Source organism: Oncorhynchus mykiss, chromosome 18 (genome assembly GCF_013265735.2).
Source record: "Oncorhynchus mykiss isolate Arlee chromosome 18, USDA_OmykA_1.1, whole genome shotgun sequence".
NCBI lineage: Eukaryota > Metazoa > Chordata > Actinopteri > Salmoniformes > Salmonidae > Oncorhynchus > Oncorhynchus mykiss.
In genome coordinates this window covers 51,155,122-51,178,456 of record NC_048582.1, presented here as the reverse complement: position 1 = coordinate 51,178,456, position 23,335 = coordinate 51,155,122, and the positions used below count along the sequence as shown (strand labels likewise).

Sequence of the window (23,335 nt, the reverse complement as noted above, 5' to 3'; positions counted from 1 at the left end):
ACTGGGATTTTGTGTCCGAGTGTTTCGAATGGATCCAATGCTTTTAAATGGGAGTTATCGGTTGTTGGATGAATGACAACGGAGATGATTGTCTGACACAAAAATCACGAATGGTCCATCTTTTGACGAATGCAACTCGTCCGAAAATAGGTGACTTGAGTTGACCTTTTGAAAAAACGGACAATCATGTACGATTTGATCCCGGTTCATGTATCTCAGTAAGCAGAGGAGATGCAGCGTCTGTAAACCCCAGTCCTGCGGTGTGTAACCCATTTCTTCTTCCTCTTCTGACAGGATACCATCACATGGACATGGCAAGGCCCTGGAGCGTGAGTATCTCTTCCTCGTTTTACATTTTTTATTTTGCTCTCTCTCTCTTTTCTCTCTCTCCTCTTTATTACTCTTCTCCCTCGATCGCCCTCTTTCTGTTTTTTGTGGAGAGGTCTGGCAATATGATTTAGATTAGAGGATGCTGTTGTGTATTCAGGCCTGTGGTTAATCTTCACAATATCCCCCTGCACAACTTCCCTCTCTTTCTGTTCTTTCATCTCACCCCCCCCCCCCCCCACGTCAGTCTTTCCTTCTAACTCCTTTTCCCTTTCTGAATGAACTGATTACTCTCTCACTCTCTCTACTCAGGTTTGAGATACTGTGGCTGACACTGTGCCAGTTTCACAACCCCATAGAGATTGAGGTAAGGGTTATTTTTTGAGGTAAGGGGTTATTTGACGGCGGCGTATTAGACAGTGGGGCATCTTCCTGCTTACAGACATTGACAAAAGAATGTGAAGAAAAAGAAACGGAAGATGGACGGGTGATATGACTTTTTCTCTCCCTCCAGTACCTACCGCTCTACACTCCTTCAGAGGAAGAGAAGAACAACCCTGCTCTGTTCGCCAACAATGTCAGACACATCATGGCCAAGTTAGTACTGTGTCTGTGGCCTTATATCAAGCTTAGACAGATGTAAACTCAGTGTAAATCTGTGTTTCTTGTGCTTCTCGAAATGCCCGCCACATACAGTGAGGGGAAAAAAGTATTTGATCCCCTGCTGATTTTGTACGTTTGCCCACTGACAAAGAAATGATCAGTCTATCATTTTAATGGTAGGTTTATTTGAACAGTGAGAGACAGAATAACCACACAAAAAAATCCAGAAAAACACATGTCAAAAAATGTTATAAATTGTATACAGTATATCTGACATGTCAGGGGCGGGTCCTGACAGCCCTCTCTGTGCTCTGATAGGGCCCTGGAGCTGCCCATCACAGACCTGTCATTTGATGACTGCCAGCTGAGTCAAGCAAAGGGCCCGTTGCGTGTCCCTACCAACAGCAGCCTACTGCAGTTCAATAGACTCGCTCGAAGGCTCGGGTGAGTTGACTTTACCATTGGTCTTTCAGCATTATTACACGTCCTTAACAGTTTAAGAACACTGACTTGTTTTGCTGTTCATAACAAAAGATTGACGTTGAATAAAATAAGAGTATTTAAAAATTCTAGAAATGTTTATTCTAATCTCTTACAATCTATTTCCGTTTAAGTGTCTGAATGCGTAGGTAGGGTATGAGCGATCTCCTGTACCTCGTTGTCATACTGGAAAATAATACTGGGTTTACTGGGAAATACTAAGACTAATACTAGTGGTTTACTGGTCAAACTGGGCAATACCACTGGGCTTACTGATAATACTGAGAAATATTACTGAAATACTACTGGGCTTACTGATAATACTGAGAAATACTACTGGGCTTACTGATAATACTGGGAAATACTACTGGGCTTACTGATAATACTGGGAAATACTACTGGGCTTACTGATAATACTGGGAAATACTACTGGGCTTACTGATAATACTGAGAAATACTACTGGGCTTACTGATACTACTGGGAAATACTACTGGGCTTACTGATAATACTGAGAAATACTACTGGGCTTACTGATAATACTGAGAAATACTACTGGGCTTACTGATAATACTGAGAAATATTACTGGGCTTACTGATAATACTGAGAAATACTACTGGGCTTACTGATAATACTGGGCAATACCACTGGGCTTACTGATAATACTGAGAAATATTACTGAAATACTACTGGGCTTACTGATAATACTGAGAAATACTACTGGGCTTACTGATAATACTGAGAAATACTACTGGGCTTACTGATAATACTGAGAAATATTACTGAAATACTACTGGGCTTACTGATAATACTGAGAAATATTACTGAAATACTACTGGGCTTACTGATAATACTGAGAAATATTACTGAAATACTACTGGGCTTACTGATAATACTGAGAAATACTACTGGGCTTACTGATAATACTGAGAAATATTACTGAAATACTACTGGGCTTACTGATAATACTGAGAAATATTACTGAAATACTACTGGGCTTACTGATAATACTGAGAAATATTACTGAAATACTACTGGGCTTACTGATAATACTGAGAAATACTACTGGGCTTACTGATAATACTGGGAAATACTACTGGGCTTACTGATAATACTGGGAAATACTACTGGGCTTACTGATAATACTGGGAAATACTACTGGGCTTACTGATAATACTGAGAAATACTACTGGGCTTACTGATACTACTGGGAAATACTACTGGGCTTACTGATAATACTGAGAAATACTACTGGGCTTACTGATAATACTGAGAAATACTACTGGGCTTACTGATAATACTGAGAAATATTACTGGGCTTACTGATAATACTGAGAAATACTACTGGGCTTACTGATAATACTGAGAAATATTACTGAAATACTACTGGGCTTACTGATAATACTGAGAAATATTACTGAAATACTACTGGGCTTACTGATAATACTGAGAAATACTACTGGGCTTACTGATAATACTGAGAAATACTACTGGGCTTACTGATAATACTGAGAAATATTACTGAAATACTACTGGGCTTACTGATAATACTGAGAAATATTACTGAAATACTACTGGGCTTACTGATAATACTGAGAAATACTACTGGGCTTACTGATAATACTGAGAAATACTACTGGGCTTACTGATAATACTGAGAAATATTACTGAAATACTACTGGGCTTACTGATAATACTGAGAAATACTACTGGGCTTACTGATAATACTGGGAAATACTACTGGGCTTACTGATAATACTGAGAAATATTACTGAAATACTACTGGGCTTACTGATAATACTGAGAAATACTACTGGGCTTACTGACAATACTGAGAAATATTACTGAAATACTACTGGGCTTACTGATAATACTGAGAAATATTACTGAAACACTACTGGGCTTACTGATAGTACTGGGAAATAGCACTGGGCTTACTGATAATACTGAGAAATACTACTGGGCTTACTGATAATACTGAGAAATACTACTGGGCTTACTGATAATACTGGGAAATACTACTGGGCTTACTGATAATACTGAGAAATACTACTGGGCTTACTGATAATACTGGGAAATACTACTGGGCTTACTGATAATACTGAGAAATATTACTGAAATACTACTGGGCTTACTGATAATACTGAGAAATACTACTGGGCTTACTGATAATACTGAGAAATATTACTGAAATACTACTGGGCTTACTGATAATACTGAGAAATATTACTGAAATACTACTGGGCTTACTGATAATACTGAGAAATATTACTGAAATACTACTGGGCTTACTGATAGTACTGAGAAATACTACTGGGCTTACTGATAATACTGAGAAATATTACTGAAATACTACTGGGCTTACTGATAATACTGATAAATATTACTGGAGTACTACTGGGCTTACTGATAATACTGAGAAATATTACTGAAATACTACTGGGCTTACTGATAATACTGAGAAATATTACTGAAATACTACTGGGCTTACTGATAATACTGAGAAATATTTCTGAAATACTACTGGGCTTACTGATAATACTGAGAAATATTACTGAAATACTACTGGGCTTACTGATAGTACTGGGAAATAGCACTGGGCTTACTGATAATACTGAGAAATACTACTGAGCTTACTGATAATACTGGGAAGTACTATTGGGCTTACTGATAATACTGGAAAATAGCACTAAGGAAACAGGCAGCTCTGTGTCAAATGGATACAGTGCATTTGGAAAGTATTCGGACCCCTTGACTTTTTCCACATTTTGTTACATCCTTATTCTAAAATGGAATAAAAAAATCTACACACAATATCCCATAATGACAAAGTGAAAAACAGTTTTTAGAAATGTTTGCAAATGTATTACATAAGTATTCAAACCCTTTGCTATGAGACTTGAAATTGTGCTAATGTGCATCCTGTTTCCATTATCATCCTTGAGATGTTTCTACAACTTGATTGAAGTCCACCTGCGATAAATTAAATTGATTGGACATGATTTGGAAAGGCGCACACACCTGTCTATATAAGGTCCCACAGTTGACAGTGCATGTCTGAGCAAAAACCAAGCCATGAGGTCGAAGGAATTGTCCATAGAGCTCTGAGACAGGGTTGTGTCGAGGCACAGATCTGGGAAGGGTACTAAACAATGTCTACAGCATTGAAGGTCCCCAAGAACACATCAGTCTTAAATGGAAGAAGTTTGGAACCACCAAGACTCTTTCTAGAGCTAGCTGCCCAGCCAAACCTGAGCAATCAGGGGAGAAGGGCCTTGGTCATGGAGGTGACTAAGAACCCAATGGTCACTCTTGAAAGAGCTCTCAAGTTCCTCTGTGGAGATGGGAGAAACTTCCAGAAGGACAATCCTCTCTGCAATACTCCACCAATCAGGCCTTTATGGTAGAGTGGCCAAACGGAAGCCACTCCTCAGTAAAAGGTACATGACAGCCTGCTTGGAGTTTGCCAAAAGGCACCTAAAGACTCTGAGAAACAAGATTATCTGGTCTGATGAAACCAATATAGAACTATTTGGCCGGAATGCTCAGCGTCACGTCCGGAGGAAACCTGGCACCATCCCTACGGTGAAGCATGGTGGTGGCAGCCTCATGCTGTGGGGTTGTTTTTCAGCGGCAGGGACTGGGAGACTAGACAGGATCAAGGGAAAGATGAATGGAGCAAAGTACAGAGAGATCCTTGATGAAAACCTGCTCCAGAGCGCACAGGACCTCAGATTAGGGCGAAGGTTCATCTTCAAACAGGACAACGACCCTAAGCACACAGGGAAGACAAGGCAGGAGTGGCTTCAGGACAAGTCTCTGAATGTCCTTGAGTGGCCCAACCAGAGCCCGGACTTGGACCTGATCGAACATCTCTGGAGAGACCTGAAACAACTGTGTTTCAAACCTGAAAATAGCTGTGCAGCGACGCTCCCCATCCAACCTGACAGAGCTTGAGTGGATCTGCAGAGAAGACTGGGAGAAACTCCCCAAATACAGGTGTGCCAAGCTTGTAGCGTCATAACCAAGAAGACTAGAGGCTGTAATCGCTGCCAAAGGTTCTTAAACAAAGTATTGAGTAAAGGGTCTGAAAACTTTTGTAAATGTGATATTTCAGTTATGTATAAATTTGCAAAAATGTCTCGACCTGTTTTTGCTTTGTCATTATGCTGTATTGTGTGTAGATTGATGAGGGGGAAAAAATATTTAATACATTTTAGAATAAGGCTGTAACATAACAATGTGGAAAAAGTCAAGGGGTCTGAATACTTTTGGAATGCACTGTATGTTGAATACTTTAAGATACTAGATCATACAGTATTTCAAAGTATTTGAGATGTACTTGATTTAGTCATTAAACCAGTGGTTTTCAATCTATTTTTCAGCGGGACCCTTTTTTTAAAATGTTTCTGCCAAATATTTTACAACCTTAAAATCTGTCACTTTAGATTTTCACATCAACAAGTAACCTTCATTCAATTTTCGTCTCTCCTATCAAGACTAAGAGAAATGCATTCACTCAATACAATTTTATTTTTCTAATTGTCTTTCTCAATAACGTTTGTGTATTGTCCTATAAAATAATCTGTACTCTTGACGACCTGACTGCAGTTCAGTGTCGTAACTGACTTCAGTGGGCAAATGCTCACCTTCGATGGCCACTGGCACGCTGGAGAAGTGTGCTCATCGCGGTTGAATCCCGGTTCCAACTGTACCTGGCAGATGGCAGACAGCATGTATGGTGTCGCGTGGGCGAGCGGTTTGCTGATGTCAACGTTTTGAAAAGAGTGGCCCATGGTGGGGTTATGGTATGGGCAGGCATGAGCAACGAACACAATTGCATTTTTGTTTCAATGGCAATTTGAATGCACAGAGATACCATGATGAGAACCTGAGGCCAATTGTCATGCCAGTCATCTGCTGCTATCACCTCATGTTTGAGTGATAATTCACGGCCCCATGTTGCAAGCATCTGTACACAATTCCTGGAAGCTGAAAAAGTCCAAGTTCTTCCATGGCCTGCAAACTCACCAGACATGTCACCCATTGAGCATGTTTGGGATGCTCTGGATCTACGTTTACAACTGTGTGTTCCAGTTCCCCGCCAATATCCAGCAACTTCGCACAGCCATTGAAGAGGAGTGGGACAACATTCCTCAGGCCACAATCAACAGCCTGATCAACTCTATGTGAAGGAGATGTGTCGCGCTGCATGAGGCTAATGGTGGTCACACCAGATACTGACTGGTTTTCTGATCCATGCCTCTATCTGTATTCTCAGTCGTGAAATCCATAGATTAAGGCCTAATTATTTTATTTCAATTGACTGATTTCCTTAAATGAACTGTAACTCAGTAAAGTCTTTGCAATTGTTCCATGTTGTTTATATTTTTGTTCTGTGTGTGTGTGTGTGTAGATACTGTGTGTATATATAGTGTTATTTTGCGACCCCCACTGCAATTCCCCTGTTGTGACCTCAACTTTAAATACCACTTCATTAGCTTCTAGCCACACTCCTGGACAGTAGTGGGAAATGTAGTTCTTAACCAAATGTTCTCTATGTGCAGGTTGAGAACAGGGACTACAGATACAGTCTTACAGCAGCAGGCTAGCAGAGCCAGGAACATTTGGGGATACAGACTGGGATTGGAGGACTTTGCTCAGTACCTCGACCTACCTGTGACGGACATGCTCACAGAGTTACACAGCCTTTTTAACCAGGTAGGTATCTAATACACGCCACACACAACTCACATACCAGTAGTATCCCACACACACTACTTTTATTCATGCAATCAAAATGAGTAGAAATAAATATCTTTCTCTCTCTTCTGCGCCCTCTTTCTTTCTGAAGCATGGAGATGGCCAAATAGATGTCAGGGAGTATGTGATAGCCCTGTCTGTGGTGTGTCAACCCTCTAAAGCCATGGACACCCTCAGGCTCGCCTTTGGAGTGAGTGAAAGACAATGAAGCATTATAACAGTTCCTATGAAACACTATAAGAGCCCTATGACTGCTATTACTAGATACTATGATAGCCCCATGCCTGTTACTATAAAGCATTATAAAATAACTGTCTGCTCTAAAGCATTATAACTGTCCTATGTCCTGACCCCGGTCAGATGTACGAGGCGAAGGAGGACAGGGCGATCGTGGAAAAAGAGCTGGCGTCCATTTTGAGAACGGCGTTGGGAGTAGCAGAGGTCGACGTTACAGAGTTGTTCTCAGCAATCGACACACTTGACGCAGGGAAGATCACACATGGTAATATCACACACTAACACCCTTGCCTTTCTTGCGCTAAGACTTGCACTTGTCTTTCATCACCAGCACTGACTTTGCTGATAGTTGCTTATTTGAAGAAAAGGTTTTACCAACTATGATTGTGATATGTGGTTGTGTCACCTAACTACTATAAGCTGAATGCACTGTAAGTCACACTCGGCGTTAAGGGCGTCTGCTAAATGACTAAAATGTAATAAAATCCAACTAACGGGATCACGGTCAACCCTGCCATTACAATCTCCCTCTCTGTTTGTCCCTCTCTATATCCATCTGTAGATGACTTCTGTCGGTTTGTGGTGCAGCACCCAGACTTTGCTCAGGAGTACCTTCTCTCCTCCAGGGAAACCCCCTCTACCCCCCACACCGTCCCGCTGACCAACGGGTTCAGTGTGGACCATTACAACACAGAGGAGCCGACCTGCAGCCTCCCTGGACAGAAGAAGAAAGACAACTGAGAGACACTCAAATGGATCCATCTACTGCCTATGACAGAGAGAAAGGAGGGAGGAGGGATAGGAGGAGGACTGGACCTCTACCAAACAAATCTATATTCTACAGTTACTATATCTTCTCTGTCGTTGTGGCCTGTATGTTCTACCAGAGAGAAGGAGCGAGGGATAGTTTATTTCGGGATAAGGAGGGGTGGATAGAGAGAGTTTCTTACTTCCATCAGATGGATAGAGGAGATTGAGACTGTGAAAGGGAGAGATGGTGGTGGAGAAGGGTTGGGTATGTTGAAGGAGAGTAGAGGAGGATGAGGTAGGGATGGAGAGATGGATAGAGATAGTTGGTTAGTGAGAGGATATGAGGGAGGGTGGAGCCGATCCGTTCCTCCGGACACCATCTCACACCAATACTCCATCTTTGTTTTGTCTGCTAGTGTTTTCAAGGACTTCATGCTTTCTAACTTTCCAACATGAGTTACAGAAACTGGATACCTGAAGTCTTTAGAAACACTGGCTATTTATTGTAAAAAGGGTTTTGCTTTTTTCTTATGTATAGGTATTTATTTGTCTTTCATTTTTATCAAACTATCTATGTCTGTTATTATGACTACTGTGCACTCTCCAGTAAGATTTGTATTTTATTTTTAAGATTAGTTTTATTAGGTGATTTAAGCACCAAACTGAGCTCAGCTTAATCACTGCCTTTCATAACGAGATTGACTGACTGAGATCAAACTATTCTTCAACTAAGCATCTCCCTGCCTCGTAGACCATAGCAACTCACAAGACATTAAACTGTTCAAATAGATGAATATGGGACCAAACTTCAACTTATTTTTAAACCAGGGGCCTCTTGCGCGTTCACATTGAGCTCCTTATTGCCTTTTTAAACCATAAAAAACATGTTATTTTAATGTTGTCTGAGCTTAAGTGAAGCATCTAACAGCATAAGTATCTTTCTTTTCATAAGCATAAAGACTGGGGTCTTCAGATGAACATGTGTTTGTTTTCTCTTTTCTTATTGGATGAACAGAGAACCAGAGTTTGGATCCATCTCAAATGGCACCCTATACTCTATATAGTGCACATTTGTCTCTGGTCAAAAGCAGTGCACTATATAGGGAATAGGGTGTATTTCGGACATAGCCTCAGTTAAGATATTCAGTTAAGATGTTTCCCTCATTTTTTTTAGTTACCTCTCATATCACTCTGGAAGTAAGTTGCCCTTAGGCAAAGATCTAAGATCAGCTCACCTTGCTGAAATTCTAACATGAACCATTTAAGCATCGGCAATCATGAAACTGATCTGGGATCAGTTCTGACTTTATGATAAGCGATCAATCTATTACCTTTTTGTACTGGTTTTGTTTTGGGAATTCTCTGCAGTTTGGCTTTGAAGCGACACCTTTTGTATGTTGTACATTTGTGGTATATAAATCTTTGAATGTTTTCGAGTATTCATTTTGTAAGAAAGTGGATTGGAAATTATGAATACCTATGCAGTGCTCCATGCCTTCAATGTTGAGAATTAAATCATGACATTTCCACAACTGCAGTGTTTTTTATTTCCACTAGTAGGAGCTCTACTCCTGAAATAGATATTCGGCTGATTTCTGATTTGATGGTGGCTATTCTACGCCTATGGCAATTAGCCTATCTCCTCGCCAACTGCCTTATATCTGCACCAATAAGAGAACACATGAAAGGTGAAAGCAATGTCTGGGATTTGTGCTCAACGGTCTAGTTCTGAACGTTGTGTCATGAAGGTAATAGGTTAACATTGCGCCCATGGACACACACCATCTCGGCGTCAGCTAAAAATAGACCGGTTTAAACTCAAACTGATGAGGAAATAGAGCGGGATGAATTAAAGGGAACACCACTCCAAATCTAATTCCCAAGGCCCAGAGAGTGAGCGCGTTAAGAGGGAGCGTGTACATTCAAGTACATTAGATACACTGATGTTAAAATGCAACTGTAAATTGATAATTTGTTCAATTTGTTTTCGAGTCTACAGTTATTGCTGTGTTCGCGCTCTCAATTCAAATGGCTTTATTGGCATGGGAAACATGCTTATGCACACAGACTCGTACCTAAACAAACAGGCATTTATAATGGGCACTCCCCATTTTGTGCGTCATATGGGTCCTTGCACTAAATGGTGTCGCACTTTTTAGCAACCAATCAATGGAATATGAACTAAATATTTGAATAGACAAAGTAGATAATTGCTCATGTAACGCCATTTCAATTTCATCAACAGTGTATTTCCGTGCTATGACGTTGAACGAAGACAAAATCAATTATAATTGAGATTAACGGTTGAATCACATCCGGACGTAATTGGCAGTCCCATAGGGCGGCGCTTAATTGGCCCAGCGTCGTCCGGGATAGGCCGTCATTGTAATTAAGAATTTGTTCTTATCTGATTCGCCTAGTTAAATAAAACATAAACGTCAGCTGGCTTCCTGATTTAAATACATGTAGATTAGGTAGCTGGCTAGCAAGCTAATAACAGCCTCGATTCAAGTGAGAATACAGGTATTGTACTCAACGATTTATTAACTACTAATCGAGAGGTGATGGGATAAACATCAGGGGTGTAATCATTAAACCGGTTCTGTTGCAAAACATTTTGCTACAGAAACCGTTTACTCAACTGAAAACTCAAACGAAAGTTTCTATTGGACATATTCGGGTAACGTTAGGTCCCTCCTTTCCGTTTGCTTCAATTTGGTTCTTAAGGGGTTTCTGCAATGAATACACCCCAGTTGTCTTCATGGCTGGACATTTTAGGATAAAGTACATTTTCTGACTGTATTTATCTGTGCTCTTAGCAGAGAAACATGGAGGAGTCAGCAAGCACCATAGAGGTTACAGTGAAGACCCTGGACTCGCGGAGCAGGAGCTACACTGTCCGGAGAGAGGTAGGCTGTGACTTCTGTTTTAGCCTGAAATCCAACGGCATATATCCGTTTGGATTTCAGGTAACTTCGTTGTAGTCTTTTATGCTGTACACTTATGAGTGGGACATGCATTTATTCAGCCCTGTACTAGTGATGCACTGAGCCTGTTATTTCTCCTTTAGTTGACATTGAAGAGGTTCAAAGAACACATATCTGCGTCAGTGGATATCCCAGTGGAAAAGCAGAGACTAATCTACCAGGGCAGAGTGCTGCAGGATGAGAGGACACTGAATGACTACAGTGAGTAAAAAAGCCAGCAACTATTCTATTCAATGGAGACTGTAAGTAATATAAACTCAGCAAAAAAAGAAGCGTCTCTCACTGTCAACTGCATTTTAATTTCAGCAAACTTAACGTGTAAATGTTTTTGTATTAATTTGTATCAACAACTGAGACAAACTGAACCATTTCAACAGACATGTGACTAACAGAAATGGAACAATATGTCCCTAAACAAAGGGGGGGGGGGGCTCAAAATTAAGTCAGTATCTGGTGTGGCCACCAGCTGCATTAAGTACTGCAGTGCATCTCCTCATGGACTACACCAAATTTGCCAGTTCTTGCTGTGATATGCTACCCCACTCTCCCGCCAAGGCACCTGCAAGTTTCTGGATATTTCTGGGGGGTAATGGCTCTAGCCCTCACCCTCCGATTCAACAGGTCCCAGACGTGCTCAATGGGATTGAGATCCGGGCTCTTCACTGGCCATGGCAGAACACTGACATTCCTGTCTTGCAGGAAAGCACGCACAGAACATTCCTGTCAGGGTGAGCCTGCAGGAAGGGTACCACATGAGGGAGGAGGATGTCTTCCCTGTAACGCACAGCGTTGAGATTGCCTGCAATGACAACAAGCTCAGTCTGATGATGCTGTGACACACCACCCCAGACCATGACGGACCCTCCACCTCCAAATCGATCCCGCTCCAGAGTACAGGCCTCAGTGTAACACTCATTCCTTTGACGAGAAACGTGAATCTGACCATTACCCCTGGTGAGACAAAACCGTGACTCATCAGTGAAGAGCACTTTTTGCCAGTCCTGTCTTGTCCAGCGACGGTGGGTTTGTGCCCATAGGTGGTGATGTTGCTGGTGAGGACCTGCCTTACAACAGGCCTACAAGCCCTCAGTCCAGCCTCTCAGCCTATTGTGGACAGTCTGAGCACTGATGGAGGGATTGTGCGTTCCTAGTGTAACTCAGGCAGTTGTTGCTGTCCCGCAGGTGTGATGTTCGGATGTACCAATCCTGTGCAGGTGTTACACGTGGTCTGCCACTGAGAGGACGATCAGCTGTCCGTCCTGTCTCCCTGTAGCGCTGTCTTAGGCGACTCTCAGTACAGACATTGACATGTATTCCCCTGGCCACATCTGCAGTCCTCATGCCTCCTTGCAGCATGCCTAAGGCACATTCACGCAGATGAGCAGGGACCCTGGGCATCTTTCTTTTGGTGTTTTTCAGTCAGTAGAAAGGCCTCTTTAGTGTCCGTTTTCATAACTGTGACCTTAATTGTTGTCTGTAAGCTGTTAGTGTCTTAATGACCGTTCCACAGGTGCATATTCATGAATTGTTTATGGTTAATTGAACAAGCATGGGGAAATGGTTTTAAACCCTTAACTTCACAGATCTTCATTGAAATTTGGATATTTATGAATTATTTTTGGGAGACGGGGTCCTGAAAAAGGGAAGGTTCTTTTTTTTTTTTTTGCTGAGTTTACTCCATACATGGTCTCTGCACTGTTTTAAAACAGTTGAGATTACTGAATCTCACAAACGTTGCCTTTAAAATGATTAATGGTATATTGGTGTTGTGAGAGCACCTTGTTCTAGTATCCTCTGACCTGCTGTTCTCCTCTCTCCTCCGCTCTCATTCTTTCCTGCACTCTTATCTGCTCCTCACTCCCTTCACTCTTCCTTTTCAGATGTAGCTGATAAGGTGATCCACCTAGTGGAGCGTGCTCCTCCTCAGACCTCCCAATCTGCTGGCGGGCGAGGAAGAGTGTCATCAGGAGGAACAGAGGGAGGTGCCACCTCCTCCTCCCAGGGAGGCCCCCAGGACCGCAACGGGAACAGCTACGTCATGCTGGGAACCTTCAACCTGCCCGTCAACATCATGGACCCCCAGCAGATACAGGTGAGACAAGGTTGTGTGTTGGTGTGCACTGTGCAGCTGTTTCATAGAGTATTTATGAATAGGACCCTGAAAAGCTTGTTGCCATAAGACTGCTAAGTAGTTAGTCTGGGTAGCTATTGGTTAACTATTTCACTAACTGCATTGACCCTTTTTGCAATTACTCTTTTAACTAATCACATACACTGCTGATACTGTATCTATCCTGTTGCTTAGTCACTATCCCTACCTATATGCACATCACATACAGTGCCTTGCAAAAGTATTCATCCCCCTTGGTATTTTTCCAATTTTGTTGCATTACAATATGTAATATAAATGGATTTTAATTTAATGTAATGGACATGCACAAAATAGTTTCAATTGGTGAAATGGAAAAAGTAACTGAAAAAAACCCTGAAAGTGGTGTGTGCATATGTATTCACCCCTTTTGCTCTGAAGCCCCTAAACAAGATCTGGTGCAACCAATTACCTTCAGAAGTCACATAAGTAGTTGAAGTCCACCAGTGTGCCATCTGTCACATGATCTCTCTGTGTGTGTGTGTTCTGAAAGGCCCCAGAGTCTGCAACACCACTAAGCAAGGGGCACCACCAAGCAAGTGGCATGGAGCTCTCCAAACAGGTCAGGGACAAAGTTGTGGAGAAGTACAGATCAGGGTTGGGATATAAAAAAATATCCCACGGAGCACCATTAAATCCATGATTAAAAAATGTAAATAATATGGCACCACAACAAACCTGTCAAGAGGGCCGCCCACCAAAAATCATGGACCAGGCAAGGAGGGCATTAATAAGAGAGGCAACAGAGACCAAGGATAACCCTGAAGGAGCTGCAAAGCTCCACTGCAGAGATGAGTATTTGTCCGTAGGACCACTAAGCCATACTCCACAGAGCTGGGCTTTACAGAAGAGTGTCCAGAAAAAAGACATTGCTTAAAGAAAAAAATAAGCAAACATGTTTGGTGTTTGCCAAAAGTCGTGTGGGAGACTCCCCCAAACATATGGAAGAAAGTACTCAGATGAGACTACAATTTTGCTTTTTGGCCACCAAGGAAAATGCTATTTCTGGCGCAAACACAACACCATCACCCCGAGAACACCATCCCCACAGTTAAGCATGGTGGTGGCAGCATCATGCTGTGGTGATGTTTTCCATCGGCAGGGACTGGGAAACTGGTCAGAATTGAAGGAATAATGGATGGCACTAAAGGGAAATTCTTGAGGGAAACCTGTTTCAGTCTTCCAGAGATTTGAGACTGGGACGAAGGTTCACCTTCCAGCAGGACAGTGACCCTAAGCATACTGCTAAAGCAACACTCGAGTGGTTTAAGGGGGGACATTTAAATGTCTTGGAATGGCCTAGTCAAAGCCCAGACCTCAATCCAATTGAGAATCTGGGGTCTGACTTAAAGATTGCTGTACACCAGCAGAACCCATCCAACTTGAAAGAGCTGGAGCAGTTTTGCCTTGAATGGACAAAAATCCCAGTGGCTAGATGTGCAAAGCTTATAGAGACCTGCTTCATGACACTTCCAGCTGTAAATGCTGCAAAAGGTGTCTCTACAATGTATTGACTTTTGGGGGGTGGATAGTTATGCATGCTCAAGCTTTCAGTTTTTTTTTTCTTTTTTTTTCCCACAAATATTTTGCATCTTCAAAGTGGTAGGCATGTTGTGTAAATCAAATGATATGAACCCTCCCCAAAAAATCTATTTTAATTCCAGGTTGGGCAACAAAATAGGAAAACATGCCAACGGGGTGAATACTTTCACAAGCCACTGTATCTAACTCCGATTCCTTGTACCCCTGCATATCGACTTAGCAATATACACTGGGTACCAGTACTAAGTTATTCTTAGTCATTGTGTATTTATTCCTTGCTATTTTCTATCATTTGTTTATTTTTACACTGCATTGTTGAGAGACCTGGTAGCATTTCTCAGTCTATACCTGTTTATGAAGCATTTGACAAATACAATTTTAGATAATCTTTTTGTTTGCATAAATCTAATATCAAGCAACTAAAATGTCTTGAATCCAAAAGTTTTAAAGGGTACCTGATGTATTTCTAGAAATAGTTGAGTGTCTAGACGATTTGAATGTATCAAGTGTAGTAGTACTAATAACTGAATTCCTTGGCAGATGCAAGTGCAGCAGATGATGGCAGGAGTGGGAGAAGCAGGAAGGAATACCAGAGTCAGCACCAGCACTGGAGTAAGTATTTTTTACTTATTTTATTGTCATATAGATGACTAATATTACTATTAAGGTATGTTCATGATTCGTCTTGTTTCTAGCGCAATGGCTCAATAGATATGCATATCAACGTTGACCAATCAGTGCAGAGCGAGCCCAGGATGAGGCTGCAATTGGCTGAGAACTTGCTAAGAGAAACCCAATCTCTGCTCCACAGACTGGAGGTAGTTACAACTCGCATACTATGTTATGCTATTATTATGATATACTACACAAATCTATTTTCAGTGAGTTGACCTTTTTAGACATGTTTGTTTGCAGGGTCAGCCCAGTGACGTGCCATCTCGAGTCGAGCCGGAGACATCTCAGTCCACCTCTTCAGCTTCCTCTACAGCTGCCACTAAAGGAGCAGCACAGCCTATGGACACCTCCCCTCTTGCTCCACCACCTCCCCCTGCCACCTCCTCCACCCAGACAGAGGGACCACCCCACTCCGGGCCCAAGTAAGTGCTCAAAAGGAAAATCCAGTTCAAGTACAATCAAAACGCTCTCCTCTTCTGTGCCTCCTGAACACACAGCTGTCTCTCTCCCACCCCAGCCCAGCGGAGCTGGTGGAGGTTTTGTCAGAGGTGAGGAGGGTGGAGGAGAGGCTGGGTCCCTTCATAGAGAGAACTAACTCCATCCTGGGAGCTGCCACTTCAGCGGACTACATCAACAACGTAAACACTACAATTCCATTTCCCAGCAACTAGCTATTGCAACCTGTGCAACACATCACTTTTTGTTTTCTGCTTAGTGCCAAAAATAAGTCTGCATAAATACTTCCATTCGTTTTTTTTCAACTGGTACTGGGGGACCTTCAGATGAGGCCTGTGGGCATCCTAGAGCATAACAACTGACATTTCATATTAGTGTGTAGCCCAAACTGTTTGGACACTACAGAAGTTGGCAGATCGGCTGTACTGACTTCCGACGAGTCCCAAGAAGCTTGTTTGCTGTAGGGCAAAACGGAGAGCGTCGCATTTCCAGAGTTTGTAGTCCAAACCGTTCGGATGCTACAGGTGATTTTGTGAGAAGACCCATTTTTGTGAAATCTTATGGTCTGACGAACACCACTCTAGCTCTTTCACTGCAGATGAGGAAGTGCAACACTGGCGGATGCAGTGGATTGAGATGCATCCAATGCCAATCTGATCTCTAGTTTATACTGACACATTTTTAAGGGGATGTTTGTATTATGCTAATTAGATTTCAGCGTGGGTGCAGACATCGACCTTAGGCGGTTAACCTTAATGGTGTCGATCAGAAGAAAAGTTGCATCGTAAACTGCACCGCAGAGTATAGTGAGTATTTTTGAATAGGTCAGTCACAGTACTGTTTTGCATGAGGAAAAAGGAGCCCTAAACAGATGTGAATCAATTACCACACTGTTCTTTTTTCGTCAGACCCAGGAGAGAGAGGAGGACCTGCACGTTCTCAACCTGGTTGGGGAGGCTCTCCGTCTCCTTGGCAACACCCTGGTTGCCCTTAGCGACCTGCGTTGTAACCTGGCCACTCCTCCCCCCCGTCACCTCCACGTGGTTCGACCCATGTCCCACTACGGCTCCCCCGTCCTGCTGCAGGGTGGTATGCCCCACCACGTCCCGGTAGGTCACTGTGGAGTTTCTTCCACTTATACTCTCAGCAATTTTTGTATATCAGTATCGGGGCCTAATACTAACTAAACGTTGTACTTTTTACCAGCATTTAGCTGTTGGTCCGGTGCAAATTTCAGGCCGGTGCAAATTTACATTATTGACTTGTCTTCAGAGAAACCTGGGGACCACAGTGACTATGACATCCAATGGGAGGCAGGCAGCTGAGGGCCTAGCCCAACCTTCTCAGGCCCCTGGCCCACCAGAGAGCCAGGCCCTCCCTCCACAGCCCAACTCAGCCAATCAGCAGCCAGGTCAGGGCCAAGGGGCTCCGCATGTGATCAGAATCACCCACCAGACCATTGAGCCTGTGGTAATGATGCAGATGAACCTGGATGGTGAGGGAGGGGACATTTTTAATTTTATCTTGCGCTTGGTGAGTTGTCATGCCCGAACTGTTTCTCATGCGCACCAAATTATCAATGCATTAGGTATTCAAACCGAGAGAGACAGTCATTGTTGATCTCCTATAGGAAACCTTAAAGTTGTGTTAGCACAAGCCTGGAATGGCGCAATAGCTTGCATACCCAGTATGTATATTCAGAGTTGTAAGCTAATGTTGTCTCTCCATTAGATTCTGGCAGCAGCCCTCAGGTCCAAGGACAGATCCCTATTGGTACTGGACAGCCTGGTGCGTGCTCTTGACCCCTACATTATATTCACTATGGTATATACACCAGACAGCCTTAAATGACTCCTATAGCGCAGTCTCTGAACCACCAGTCCCTGGGATGTTGCTAACTGTTTAATCAAGTATTTATTTCTGTGCTCTCTCAATCTGAAGGTGCTACTCCGGTCCACATCCCAGACCTTCCTCCAGAGTTCATGCAGGCCATCGTCCACCAGATCTCTCAGCAGACCGGGCAACCAGGACCAGGTGTCCCCGGGACCACCTCCAGCTCTGAACCCTCTGCCCCTCACAGCCTTCTGCCCCCTGGGGCCAGGGTGGTGGTTACACACCCCTCCTCCTCCCCCCACATCCCCCAGCCTGTGGTCACCAACATAAACCTCGGGGCTTCGGTACCCTCTACTGGCGGACAACACAACCTACAGGTGAGGCAAGGAGATGCAGACATGGAGAAGTCTGTGGAAGGACTTTGGTCTGGGTGTGCAGCCCTGCTCTTACACGCTCATTCAACTGATCTCTTCTTCCAGGGCACACCTCTGGCTCACTCTCCCGTAAGTCAGATGATCAGTGGTCTGGTTGGACAGCTCCTGATGCCTGGACAACAGATGCCTGGGCACCAGGGTGAGTGATTGGTTGATTATTGTATTGGGTGAATGATGGGTTTTATTTTGTAGTGTTTAGTGCCATCACTGTGATTTTGCATGGTATATTCAGATTCTTTCTACAGATTTGCCATGTTGGAAAATACACATTTCTGTTTTGTGAAAATTAACAGTGAATCACAAGTCTTTTTCCCAGTTCTTCCAGGTGACCAGACATCCACCAGTTCCTCTTTATCCACCTCCTCCAACCCAGTCCCTCCCCTGCCCTCTGGGGAGACCACCTCTGGCCAGACCACCACCTCTGTGGGCCAGCCATCGGCGGGGGTTGCCGAGGCCAACCTAGCCCAGTTCCTGGGCTCCCTTCTGGGTGGCGCAGGCGGGCCAGGAGCCCCTGGTGCTGGAGCTAACCCACAAATCACTGTGACCGTACCTGGAGTCCCAGGGTTCTTCCATGGCATGTCAGAATTCACCCAGGTGAGATTAAATGATTGAACCCTATTGGTACCTTCTTGAGAACTCTAATAATCGTTTTGACTGAAAAGTAACTCTTAGGTAATATAATCATGTAATTACTCTGTAATGAAGTTAAAGTAGTCATAATTAGCAGAAGTTGAAGTAGTTGTAATTAGCTAATTATTAGGTGTAAGTAAACTCCAGACAACTAGATGACTGCAGTGTTACCCAGCAGTTCCTCTCCCATTTCTAGGCTAACCAACCCGTGTTCTCCCGACCCACAACCTCACCCGGCCAGGAGCCTCCCCCTGGCCAAGGCACCCCTGCCCCCCCTCAGGTGGCCCCTGGGGGTGTAGGGGACCCCTCCCTGAGCCCGGAGCTGTTTACAGGTATTGTCCAGGGGGTCCTCTCCACCATGATGGGGGCTCCGCAGGGGAACGGGGAGAGCATTGCTCAGTTCATCCATAGACTGTCTCAGACCACCAACCTCTTCACACCTGGATCTGGGGACGCAGTCGGTGAGTCACTGACGAAAGGAAAAACCTTGTAACACTTAACTGTTGTACTGGTCTTTCACTCGTACACATACTGCTAGCACAGAAACGATTGTGGCTATTTCCATGGTTTTACTTGTAATGATTGGGATATGTGGTCGTCTTACCTACTTAAGTAGAATACTTTTATTGTAAGTGTCTCCGGTTCAAAAGAGGCTGCCAAATGACTAGAATATACATGTAAGAAAGCTAAACATCTATCAATCTACACCTGACCTGATGGTGTGCCTTGTCACCTGTGATGTGATGGCCTATTTGGGGAAAGGGGAAATAAGTTTTCTGAACTTGTTGTTTGACCTGCAGGGTTCTTCGGGGACCTGTTGTCTCTGGTGGGTCACAGTTTCTCCATGGTGGACATGGTGTTGTTACTCCACGGTAATGCCCAGCCAATCAGCCGGATCCAGCCCCAGCTCACTGACTTCTTCAACCAGCACTACCTGCAGGGTCCAGAGCCTACTGATGCCAATATCAACGTGAGTAACTCTGCTCTACTGCCACCTGCAGTTTTGTTGAGAATCATGGCATGAAGTTGCCATAGTCTTCTCTGCATTAGCAGAGAACCTTAATTAAGACCAATGTTTGTGCCATTTCACGTCAAAGGGCCTGCTCTTTATTTGATCAATCTGCTTGATGTTTAGAAACAAACTACCTTGTCTTTGCAGGCAGCATCTGAGGACCTCATCAATGGCCTGGAGGAGTACATAACAGAGAGCTTTGTAAGACTCACTCACTCTCAAATTGTCACAATAGGTTGATAATGCTGTAGTAATACTGTACCCTGGTCTCTCTCTCAGGCCACAGTGACAGTGAGAGAGGGAGTGGACATCATTCAAACCAACATCGCTTTCCTTAGACAGCAGTTCACCTGCATGGCCACGCATATCCTACGCTGCACAGGTAAAACACTCAAACCCCTTAGGTAAAACACAGCTTTGCTATACTATGTCCATTGTTACCAAACTGGTTCACCGGAACACTGACAATCCTCCTCTAGTACCGAACAGCAACATGACTGTACATCTGTTTGTCTCTACCTCTCTGCAGACCACATGTTTGGCCACCGCCTGCTGCTGCTCTGCACCCAGGGTCTGTTTGAGTGTCTGGCTCTCAACCTTTACTGTCTCCGAGGGGAACAGGGAGCTCTCACCCAAGTCCTCAATCACCACATCGTTAGTGCACTCTATTATTTGATGGACTTTAGTGTTTCCCCAACCGGTCCTCAGGACCATAGCTGTTCCACATTCTCGGGTTTCACTACATTTACGTTGTCATTTAGCAGACGCTCTTATCCAGAGCGACTTTCGGTAGCGAGTACTTTTTTCTTCTTACTGTACAAGCTAGTTGCTAAACTAGTCAATGAATCCCATTGTATCTGGTAGTTTAGGTTGTGGGTTGAGTCCTGTTTGGTGTGGATGGTATAGAGCTATATGTTTTCTCTATGTCCACAGAGGAGGATGTCAGCAGAGGTCAACCCCAGCCTGGTCAACTGGCTGACTAGTATAATGACCATGAGACTCCACGTCATCCTGGAGCATAACCCAGTCACTGAGGACCACATCCAGCACTATGTCATCCACACATGGAGAGCAGGGCCTGAGGCACAGGCTGGACAGCAGACAGACACACAGAACATGGAGGTGAGTGATTGTGTATGGAGGTACATAGGTTAGTCTAGCCAGGTGGTGTTATCTGAGGCTTATAAGGACACTGCATGCTTGGGCACACCTAGAAAAAGATCTGGTAATTCCATGACATCAGCAAGGAAGTTCACAGCTTTGAGGACATGTTAGTCTTCATACAGTACAGCTAACCTTCTCTCTCCATATCACTAGATGGCTGCAGGTCTGTCTCCGGCCCCAGCCACCACAGCAGGGGAGGCCATGGTTTCATCAGGGGACAGACAGGAAGTTGGAGCGTCCCCCGAGGTGACCACCCCCTCGCGGAGAGCATCATCGGGGGAGATCGGAAGAGCCGTTGCCATGGCGGCAGGAGGAAGGGAGGAGTCTGTAGGAGACGTGGAGCCCTGGGCAGCTGCAGTGCCCCCTGTAAGGGGCTATGCTTTACTGTTTAGGGCAGCGTTCCCCAAACTCTGTTCTGGGGATCCCAAGGGTGGCTTTTTTTTTTTTCTTCCCTAACACGACACAGCTGATTCAAATATACAACTCAACCTTTGGTTATTTGAATCAGCTTGGGAAACCTGGACCGAGTTTGGAAATGGCTGGTTTAGGGGTTAAGTGCCACAAAGTCAAGAGATGGCATTTAGGGTGCCTAGAATCCCACCAGATGTAGTATTTGAACGTGTGACTAAACAGTTACAGGCCCACCTCTTCAACCTGTGTTTGTTCATCAGGAGTGGGTTCCTATCATCAGACATGACATGCTGTCTCAGAGGAAGATAACTCAGCCCCCTCTGTCTGACGCATACCACCATGGGATGCCTGCCAAGAGGAGGAAGGTGAGTGTGTTGGGGGGGGGCGCTTCATTACTGTCACTGTGCTTAAGACTGCTCATGGAACATTCTTGAAGCAAATGCCTGAACTTTCCTGGTTATTCTGACTGATCTCTAAAGCAAGTGAGCGCAACATCAAATACAAATTTGCATTTCTCATTTATTTAAGTTGCGGTAATACTTCTCGTTTAAAGTACCATTTCATACCGACTGAACACCTCTGGTTAGTGTTGACCTGTTATCCCCCTCACCCAGACTCACCAGGGTGAGGGCCCTCAACTGTCCCTGTCTGTGGCAGTGAGTCGGGCTGCCCGGGCTACAGGAGCCATACCTGTCACTAGCCCAGATAGCCTCCAGGGGGAGCTAGAGGAGCCAGAGCTGCAGGATGCCTACCAAGAACAGGTAAACTATGGCCAGTGTTGCTTTCTAGAGGGTGCAACGTCATCCCTAAGCCAATCAAACATACATTTGTAAGGAAAAGTCAAAAGTTTAAAAAGTAAACTGAGCCCAAACCTCTTTCTGGTTCATGTTCACCCTGCTGTTTCAGAGTGAACGAGACTTGGAAGTGTGTCAACGTCAGACTAACAGGCCCTAACCTTGATTTGTGTTTGTCTCAGGTGATGAGTGACATCAAAGAGAGAGTGAGGGGTGACCAAGACTTCAGCTCCCAGTGTTTCCCCAACACACACCGGGCCTTCTCGCTAGATGACTCTTAAATCTTATTGGTCCTCAGGCTTGTCAACAACTCCATCTAGCCAATCTTTTTTTTTTTTTTCCCCTGGATGACTTCTAATCTGTTATCACACCTGTCAATAACCACACCTAGCCAATCACTCACAACCATGTGGTGTATCCAGGGGTGTGTTCATGTCAGCTTGATTCGGGACATTTCTATCTTCAACATGTAACGTGCCCCAGACTCCATTCTGCAACATTCCAATGAAGGACAAAGAGCTAAGAAAACAGACATGACTTGCTAAGACCCTGCTTTCTCATTGGGCTGCCACGGAAAATGCCACTCACTGAAAACCGAGAAGAGCTTTAGCACACAGATGACAGACAGGTTGTATCTTCTCCATTTCAACAAACTCATTCCTAACTGGTTGTCATCTGTATGTCCAGTTGTCCTTATGAGGCTTTAACGTGTAAATGAGCACAAATTGTACATTGTATTAAGAATGTGATAATGCAACAGCTATTTCTTGTTAAGTTAATAAAGTAGTGGAACCTTCCATTGGCTTTTTGTGTTTAGCTCAGTATCCCCACACTAAAGGTGAAAGAAGCACTAGCCTGTTTAAACCAGACTGAACTGTGCTTATGTAAAACAATGGTGAGTGTAGTTTTCAGTCTGGTGTAACCAGGCTATATGATTACCTATTTACTTTCAAAATAGGATGTTAGCGTTTTGGATGTTAAGGGTGATTGTCATGTCATCTAGCTGTTTTGTGACTACGGAGCTCAATGGTTGTTTAACCGTCATAACTGCCATAATCAGGACCATGACAAAGAGAAACCTTGTTAAAT

General features: G+C 43.8%; 2 protein-coding genes across 6 annotated transcripts in view; both read left to right on the top strand.

Annotated features, from left to right (window-relative positions):
• Positions 1–9,691, top strand: part of LOC110496461 (lysophosphatidylcholine acyltransferase 1) — a 36,467-nt gene extending 26,776 nt beyond the window's left edge. The window contains exons 7-14 of the mRNA XM_021572388.2: positions 295–329; positions 640–694; positions 842–924; positions 1,249–1,374; positions 6,977–7,130; positions 7,264–7,362; positions 7,533–7,674; positions 7,972–9,691. Coding sequence (XP_021428063.1) covers positions 295–329; positions 640–694; positions 842–924; positions 1,249–1,374; positions 6,977–7,130; positions 7,264–7,362; positions 7,533–7,674; positions 7,972–8,150 — 873 coding nt within the window. The 3' untranslated portion in view covers positions 8,151–9,691. The remainder of the gene's footprint in view (positions 1–294; positions 330–639; positions 695–841; positions 925–1,248; positions 1,375–6,976; positions 7,131–7,263; positions 7,363–7,532; positions 7,675–7,971) is intronic.
• Positions 9,692–10,318: 627 nt separating this feature from the next.
• Positions 10,319–23,043, top strand: LOC110496455 (large proline-rich protein BAG6). 5 transcript variants are annotated; one of them, XM_036953034.1, is made up of 24 exons: positions 10,319–10,682; positions 10,982–11,068; positions 11,230–11,347; positions 13,027–13,238; positions 15,378–15,449; positions 15,533–15,655; positions 15,753–15,934; positions 16,030–16,150; positions 16,877–17,077; positions 17,241–17,463; positions 17,700–17,756; positions 17,910–18,178; positions 18,281–18,374; positions 18,552–18,829; positions 19,062–19,326; positions 19,666–19,835; positions 20,025–20,078; positions 20,157–20,259; positions 20,407–20,531; positions 20,811–20,999; positions 21,195–21,407; positions 21,713–21,817; positions 22,067–22,213; positions 22,429–23,043. In XM_036953034.1, the coding sequence occupies exons 2-24, from the start codon at positions 10,988–10,990 to the stop codon at positions 22,525–22,527; spliced, it is 3,501 nt and encodes a 1,166-aa protein (XP_036808929.1). In that variant the 5' UTR covers positions 10,319–10,682; positions 10,982–10,987; the 3' UTR covers positions 22,528–23,043. The 5 variants fall into 5 exon arrangements, with proteins under 5 accessions (XP_036808929.1, XP_036808932.1, XP_036808928.1 ...); XM_036953037.1 differs by having other exon boundaries at positions 10,979–11,068; positions 17,241–17,379; XM_036953033.1 differs by having other exon boundaries at positions 10,979–11,068.
• Positions 23,044–23,335: the final 292 nt, after the last annotated feature.

Coding starts and splice junctions, on each gene's coding strand:
- LOC110496455 (XM_036953034.1), top strand. CDS start 10,988: ATGGAGGAGTCAGCAAGCACCATAGAGGTTACAGTGAAGACCCTGGAC. Junction 17,078..17,240: donor GTATGCCCCACCACGTCCCG/GTAGGTCACTGT, acceptor ACTTGTCTTCAG/AGAAACCTGGGGACCACAGT. Junction 21,408..21,712: donor GGGCAGCTGCAGTGCCCCCT/GTAAGGGGCTAT, acceptor TTTGTTCATCAG/GAGTGGGTTCCTATCATCAG.